Source organism: Pipistrellus hanaki, assembly GCF_964339955.1.
Source record: "Pipistrellus hanaki genome assembly, chromosome: 10".
Classification (NCBI taxonomy): domain Eukaryota; kingdom Metazoa; phylum Chordata; class Mammalia; order Chiroptera; family Vespertilionidae; genus Pipistrellus; species Pipistrellus hanaki.
Window position 1 is genome coordinate 45,033,037 of NC_140512.1, and position 8,561 is coordinate 45,041,597.

An 8,561-nucleotide genomic window follows, 5' to 3' on the forward strand; every position below is an offset into this window, starting at 1 on the left:
ACCAACTGACTGAAAGAAGAGACCACTGGAAGATAGGGTTTTGAGACTTCTTCAAGGGAGGGCAAAGATGAGCTACTGTCACATTCTTTCTCGTTTTTCTTCTCCTAATCCCATGTTCAGATATTTCTTCCCCCTCTTTTACCTTATCTAACTCAGGCCTTTTCTCAAAAGTATAGTCCATTCTTAGATTAATCCAGCTCAGTGCTGTGTGCAGAGAAGGGATGGGAGAAGGTTCAATATGGAGATGAGAGGGTAATGTGAGCACAGACAATTGAACTATCCTGATTCCCAAAACCATGTTAAAGTTGTCTTACCTTTCATTGCCTTTGGCTAAGGAATCTTTTCCTTTCTTAAATAACTATGTACTTTATAGTTTATACATGATTTCATATTTTATGTGCTTATTCTTTCCTAAAATATCAGAACAAGAGGTACTAAACTTTTCAGCCAATAAAGAGCTTTAAGATTTAAATAATACCACTTATAATGCAGTAAAATCCCTCTCAAAGTGTTTATATACTCAAGCCTGAAATGTAACTTTCCCTTGCCCGTAATAGCCCCTTTATTTTCCTTAATATCCCTTAATACCGTCAGTTGATGCTTCTCCACTGAGTTACCTCAAATACATTATATCCACATGAAGTAGATATAGCACAAAAGCATCTAATCAGCCTTGATAGCAACACTCTTCTCTGAACAGTGACTCACACAATTACTTGATGTAGTTACATATACCACATTTTTTAAAATAAAATGTGAAATTGATGTATTCCCAATGAAAATATGATAACATCCTACAAAATGTGGATGAATAAGAAACTGAGATCCATGAATAGGTCCATGACTATAAACAATGTGACAAGACAAAACAGTCGAGGGTAATTTTTTAAAATATATTTAAAAAATATATAAATATATTTTACAGAGAGGAAGAGAGAGGGATAGAGAGTTAGAAACATCGATGAGAGAGAATCATCGATCAGCTGCCTCTTGCACACCCTCTACTGGGGATGTGCCCGCAACCCAGGTACATGCCCTTGACTAGACTCGAACCTGGGACCCTTCAGTCCGCAGGCCGATGCTTTATCCATTGAGCCAAACCTGTTTTGGTGAGGGTAATTTTTTTATTTCAATTACTCTCAAATTATAGAAAAGGAGATTTTTAAGGTCTATTATATCAGTCCTTAACTCCCTGAACATGCTGCTGACATTAAAAGACTTTTACATTAAACCCAAACACTCAGTATCCTACCTCATATCAGCAGTATACATTATGTCATCCCCTTCATGGTTGCCAGGGCAATGTAGTTGATGCCTGTCATATCTGATTTAAGTGGAAGAACACACAAAGTTTCTTTTTCTAAGTGATGCTCCTGATTCATCAGATTCCAAGTTTTGGCGTTAATCCATTTAATTGCCCTAAAAGTTTCTGCCAGGCCCCCTTCACCTCCTTATTCCTTAGACTGTAAATCATGGGGTTCAGCATGGGTGTCAAAACGGCATAGAAGAGAGAGATCAACTTCTCCTGAAGGGCAGAAGGGCCAGAATGGGGCTGGATGTAAGTGAAAATGGCCATGCCATAGCATAGGACAACCACTGTGAGGTGAGAGGCACAGGTGTGGAAGGCTTTCTTTCTTCCCTCTGTGGACCTGATTTTTAGGATGGTGGAGATAATCTTGACATAGGACAAGAGAACCAGGCAGAATGGTGACATCAGCAGGACAATGCTAGAAACCATGATTGCGATCTCATTGGAGGAGGTGTCCACACAGGCCAGTCTGACCACAGCTAGGAGTTCACAGGATATGTGATCAATAAACTTGTTGGAGCACATGGGCAGCTGAAAGGTGATGGCAGTCTGCATGAGAGAGTTGACAGAGCCACTGACCCAGGATGTGATGGCCAACCTAATACAGAGCCCTTCATGCATGATGACCAGGTATCGCAGGGGGTCACACACAGCCACATAGCGGTCATAGGCCATCACTGCCAGTAAAACAAACTCAATCCCGCCCAATCCCAGGGAGAAAAATAACTGGGCTGCACAGCTCACAAGTGGGATTACTTTATGTTCTGCAAGAAAATGAACCAACATCTGAGGGACTATGGCTGTGGCATAAGAGACATCAACAAGGGAGAGGTTGGTGAGAAAGAAATACATGGGTGTGTGGAGTCGGCTGTCCAGGCTGATCAGAAGAACAATGAGTAAGTTCCCCAGCACTGTCACCATGTATGTGATGGAGAACAGGACAAAGAGAGAGACCTGAGTGTCCCAGTGACAGGACAGGCCCAGAAGAATAAACTCTTTCACCCACGTCTGGTTTTCTGTTCCCATTAAAAAGTGTGAGGATTATTAATCTGCAGAAAGAGGCAGAAAAAAACAACAACAAGCTTTTGAATCAAAGAACCATAAGAATAACTTTTTAGCAACACAAACTTTATACAAGTGGCAAGCCTTAGCCAGATGCTTCAGATTCCTAATTGGCCATCACTACAGGCTTTGTCCCGATATTCTTTGTATCTTTTCCACATCAGAGACAGGCCAATGCCTTCATAAGGACATGATGTGGCTGCAGGGAGAACCAGCTAAAGCCTAGAGATAATGTAGTGCAACTCTTATAGCTCTATATCTTCACCAACTTACCTCAGTTTTAAGGTAAGGAGAGGTTGGTAGATGACAATGGTATGTAAAATGATAAACAAGGAAGAAAACTCCAGGTGGAAAGTTATAAAAGCTACCTTAAATGTGTAAACTAGACCCACTGTGATGACGTAGGTAAAGATGTTACAAAAGGAAATATTGGAAAGAGGCTGGGCCTAGGAAAAGATTTGAAGTCAGAAAGCCGAGGTTTGAAATATTATTTAACAGTGATGTGATTCTGGTTTAGGGACAAACTTTTACGTATAACATAGGACATTTTATAACTTACAAGTATATTTAAGCTCAAATGTAGGTAATGTTGGAGAAAGTACTTTGTGAGCTGTATTGGTGGTAGTACCATTAGTAGTATCATGACTTCTGCCTTGGGGTACATAAGGTAGCAAAAGTGATTTTCCCATGCATTCCCTCCAGAAATTCAGACCTAAATAATATTGTACACAATCCTAAAAAAACTGAGAGCTTAGAAATGGTTGGGGTCACTTTGAGGACCTAGTGGCCATTGTCTTTTTTATGATGACCTTTGTTCTGTTCAGACTCAGTAGCATATGGTGCGGCAGGAGATTGTAATTGTATTTTGTTCTTTTTATTTGTCTCTTCCCAACTTGTTGCTGTTAGGAATCTATCTACTTCTTGAAATGGGCTCAAAACAGAGAAAATGAGAGTATGAGTAGCTGACTTATTATTTACAAGAGAGGAAGGGAAGCACACCTTTAAGGCCTTGTCTTCATTGTCCGCACCAGAGAAGGAAGCATGAATTCAGGGAGATGTACACTGGAACAGAGTTGCACTTGTGGTTTATTTTATCCTGTAAACATTTTTCCAATAGAACTATATATATAAATATATATATTTTTGAACATTAAACAAAATGTTTACATTTTTTAATTTTATAGGACTGATTTATGTTTATTTTTCTCTATGCCTACCTATCGCTAACTTTCCTTTTCTTGCAGTGTACAAAATAATGAAGAAAGGGAGATAATGTTGGCAAGAGGAATGGAGGCCAGAAACAGAGCTATTTATTCCATTTCAAAACCCAAAGACCAGGCTGAGGTCTCTGAGGACAAAAGAAAGGACAAAAAAAAAAAAAAGTAGTTCAAGAAATGCCCATCTCTTCTTTCATGGATCAGACACACACATTTTTCGAAACCTGTTTACAAATTTCCTCCCCCAAGTCTGATCTCCCCTCCTGTTCTGCTCTATCAAGACCCTAACCACCACCCCTTACATAGTTTTTCTTCAATCATGGGAAAGATGAAAAGACATCTACTTTACTCAAAGAAGAGATTTGAATTAAATTCTAGAACATCAAGAAAATATTTAATTTTAAAAATCTTTTAGCTCTTGTTGCATATATAGCATATCTGCAGCAGAAAGCATTTTTCTTTTTCAAAATTTAAAAATGTTATAGATCTATTTTTCAATTACAACTTATTTTTAATATTACTGTTTACTTTCCTATTAACTTTGCAAATATCTATAAAGGACCATCTTTGCTAGATGATACCCCCCTGTGCTTGAAGACCTGACCCATTCAAAGAAGAAATGACATGAAACAGATTGTCATTACTACATCATTTGCTACACATGCAAGTTGCCTGGAGAATATGCCAGCCCATCACTCACTGTGTTCCTCTTACACGCCCTGCACATCTCTCCACTACAGCCTTTGTCTCAAGGGAGTGACAATGTCGCATCTTAATGCAATTGTGAGCTTCAGAGCCTAACAGTTTCTGTTTTGCATCTAATCTCTTCTGCTTTCTTGGACTTAAAGCAAGTCACTTCAGAAATAATACTTATTTCTTTAAATCTATTGATAGTTAAATATATTTCTAATGATAAATTCTCAGTTGGTGACTTTTGGCAAAATTTTAAAATATCTGGTATTTTGGAGTCCTGGAAATGGGACATGTCCCAACTCATCTATCACAATTTCCTGAAACTGACTAGTTAATCTCCCACACAGGAACCCCTCCCATGCCTAGATCCCTACATCTTTGCCGTATGCCTGAGAGGAAAGGGAACTAATAGCCCCAAGAAACAATAGGCTTCTTAACACCTTCCCATGCTCCAGCTCTATCACTATAAGGCCTTGAAGAACTATGAGCAATTGTTCATCAAGAAAGATGAGAGACTTTTTTAAGATGGTGTTATAGGTAAACACCTATATTTGCCACTTCCCACAACCACATCAAAATTACAACTAAAATACAGGACAACCATCATCCAGACTACTGGAAAGCAGACTGAGACAACATACCAATATTCACATTACAGGGGTTCCAGAAGAGAGAGCAAGATATTGAAAACCTATTTGAAGAAATAATGACAGAAAACTTCCCTTACTGGTGAAAGAAATAGACTTATAAGTCCAGGAAGCACAGTGTCCCAAACAAGAGGAGCCCAAAGAAAACCACACCAAGACACATCATAATTAAAATGCCAAGGCCTAAAGTCAAAGAGAGAATCTTAAAAGCAATGAGAGAAAAGCAGTTCCTAAATGTGAATGCCCAAATAACTGTCAGCTGATTTCTCAATAGAAACTATGAAGGCCAGAAGGGAGTGGCAAGAAACGTTCAAAGGGATGAATAGCAATGACTGATAACCAAGATTACTCTACACAGCAAAGCTATCATTTAGAATTGAAGGTCAGATAAAGAGCTTCACATATAAGAAAAAGCTAAAGGAGTTCACCACAAAATCAGTATTATAATGAAATGTTGAAGTGTATTCTTAAAGAAGAGGAAGAAGAAAAAAAAGATAAAAAATATGAACATCAAAATGGCAATAATATATACCTATCAACAATTGAATCTAAAAATCAAAATAAATGAATAAGAAATATAATTAACAGAATAAACTGGTGAATAAGATTGAATCAGGGGCATGGAAATGGAACAGACTGATGATTCTTAGAAGGAAAGGGGTGGGGTGGGAAGAGATTAAACAAAGATTTTATATGCATATATGCATTACCTATTGACATCCAGTGTTTCCCAAAGTGTGGTACGCGTACCCTTAGGGATACGGGAAGAGTTTGGTGGGGGTACGTGTTGCACGGGAGTTTGGTGGGGATATGCACTGCACTGTGCTTAGCTGCGCCTAATTCTACGTTCTCATGAGTACGAGGGGTACTCAGCATTACAAAAATTATAGAAGGGGTAAAGTTTGGGAAACACTGAAAAGGCCTGGACAGGGTGGGAACCGGGTGGAAGGGGGGAAAGAGGGACATTTATAATAATCTCAAAAATAAAGATTGAAATAATCATAATTTTTTTAAAAAAGATGAGAAACCTGACTCATATATAAAAATCAAATGAACACTGACAGAACTTTTCATATGTTGGTGCCATATTGCTACAGACCAATACTCCAAAATACTCATTTAAACTTTGCAAGGATGGAAGTATTTAAAACTTAACACATGGGTACATTTTCCACTTGCAACACTCATTGCCACATTTTATTTTTCTACCTGTGTTGGTGTATTATATTTTAAAACTAAAGTATTTCATTTCTATTGATTGGTTGCTTTAATAAAATATCTTCTCCCTCTCCCCATACATTAGGAAAAAAAGAAGTATCAATTTGAAAAGCCTCAGGAGGTATGCACATTATAGAAGGATTCCTCAGCATTTCAATTTCCAGAATTATATTAATTTACTAGAGGCCTGATGCATAAAAATTCAAACAAAAGGAGGCCTTCCTTCCCACAGTTGCTGGCACCAGCTTCCCTCTGGCACCTAGACCCGGGCTTCCTCTGGCTGCCGGCAGGCACCTGGGACCGGGCTTCACTCTGCTCTGACTTCATCCAGAAGGATGTCCAAAATGATGCCCAGAAGGACACTGGTCTAATTAACATATAACCCTTTTATTATTACAGATATTATAATCCTTTCCACTACTCATAACAATTTAAAGAGTATGGTTGGACAAAACCTTGGATCACCCTTTAAAATCCAATCTGAAACCAATACACAGATTTTTTTCTTGTTCATTATAGAGATGATGCCTTACAGAGAAAAGCATGTTGAGTATCATCTTTCGTAACACTCCCTCAAATCTTAGGTATTTATATATTTGGTCTTGTTGTTGGAGTCCTCTCCAATCTTAACAGAGACACACAGAAATCTTGAACACAGGATTAGGGCACATAAACATAAATCCCAAAACCTAAAGATGTTTTTTTTAATTCTGGTCAAATAAAGCAGAACCATACCTTTCACAGTTGAGTTGACAATAAAAACAGAACTTTCAAATAGAGACAGATTCATCTGACCTCTGGCTGAACAACTAGAGATGACATGTCCCAGGCTCCTTGACGCCTAGGCTAAGACCTCACTGGGACTACCTGACATTGTGAGGGAGAAAGTTCACTGGTGGCCCATACTTGGCTCAAACACAACCCTAATGAGGTGTAGCAGTGGGTAATTAGCAACGTGGGCTGACAGATTCTCCCCAGGAGCTCTACGCATCAGAGTTAATTGCTGTCACCACTCCCAATTCATTATGCTGCCCTCTTCTCCCTCAGTAAGTTATTTTCTCCATCCTCTTCAAACTACAGCAATCCACTAAAGGCTAAAGTCATTCTAAAAAGTCCTGGAAGCAAATTTTCTGAGGTTTTTAGGATATCCTCCTAGAGAACAATCTGACATTTATCCCTCATGCCCTTATTCTATTGAACAGCAACTAGGCATGCATCCAAACCTGGTGAAAAACCAATTACCCCCTTCAGCTCCAGGGTACCTTTCTCTCTCCTTCTGGATTCAAGAGACCTGTTTTCATACCTCTGAGATATGTGCAAAGAAGTCATATGTATGCATATAAGCCTAACCAATGGACACAGACACCAGAGAGGTGAGGGCATGAGTGGGGAGGAGGTTTAGGGAGCAATGGGGGGATAAGAACACATATGCAATACCTTAATCAATAAAAAAAAAAAGGGTGCTGTGAGCACTGCAAGTGTTGATGGGCATCTGAATACATTTTTTCATGGTACTACTTAAGTTCCAAAATTAATAGCAATGAATAGAAAGATTTAAGATTCCAAATAAGATCTACAAGAATACCTTCTTATGACCTCCAAAGGGAAAAAAAAAAGATTCAAAATTCTCAATACAGAAAATTAACCTTCCATACTTCTTCAGGTTTTTAATATTTATAAAAAGATTCAATTTAATTTTGACAGAATGCTTTCACATTACCATTATCTGATGTATCCTCTAGGCATCATACACCCTTTAAGTGAACTTTTAAAATTAATTTATTAATTTCTGTACCAAGTCCAATACCCAGTAATTTTCAACATCACCATTTATGTATCCTTTCATTTATGCAATGTGTCTATAATCATCTTAATATTCACACATCCATTTGCTTATCTGCTCATTAACTCACTCATTCATATGTTCCTATATTTACATACGAATTCATCTTGTACCTAATATTCATTAATTTTCTACCAAATCTTCTATGCTCACCTAACATATTATCCTTCTGCTTATCTATTAATTTATTCCATTGTGAGACCATGGTCTCTGATATTATAGATCCACCCAGTGGATCTAACAAAGGTTCTGTGATATTCCGGGAAATATAAAGAAAAAGTATAGATGCTTCTTAATCCTCAACTTGATTTCTGAACTCATATAAAAATGACAGAACTGGTTTTATAATTTCTCTGAGGAAAGAGGGGAAATTCCATGGCTATGAAGGCTTAAATCATAGTATCCAGAAATTCACTCCATTTATCTGTGAACAACAAAGATAAATGCCCAAATTCCAAACTTTTAACAAGAACACAGAACTCTCAATCACTCCTGCTCAAAACCTTAGGAAATTGTTCTTCTCATTCAACCTCTATCATTCAACAAGTTATATCAACTCTTACTTTGAAACA

General features: G+C 38.0%; 1 protein-coding gene across 1 annotated transcript; it reads right to left on the reverse strand.

Moving 5' to 3' along the window:
• Nucleotides 1-1,381: 1,381 nt before the first annotated feature.
• On the reverse strand, nucleotides 1,382-2,335 carry LOC311629421 (olfactory receptor-like protein OLF3; the record flags this gene model as incomplete). The annotated part of the gene is made up of 1 exon (XM_084897468.1): nucleotides 1,382-2,335. The coding sequence occupies one exon, from the start codon at nucleotides 2,333-2,335 to the stop codon at nucleotides 1,382-1,384; it is 954 nt and encodes a 317-aa protein (XP_084753594.1).
• Between the last annotated feature and the right edge of the window lie 6,226 nt (nucleotides 2,336-8,561).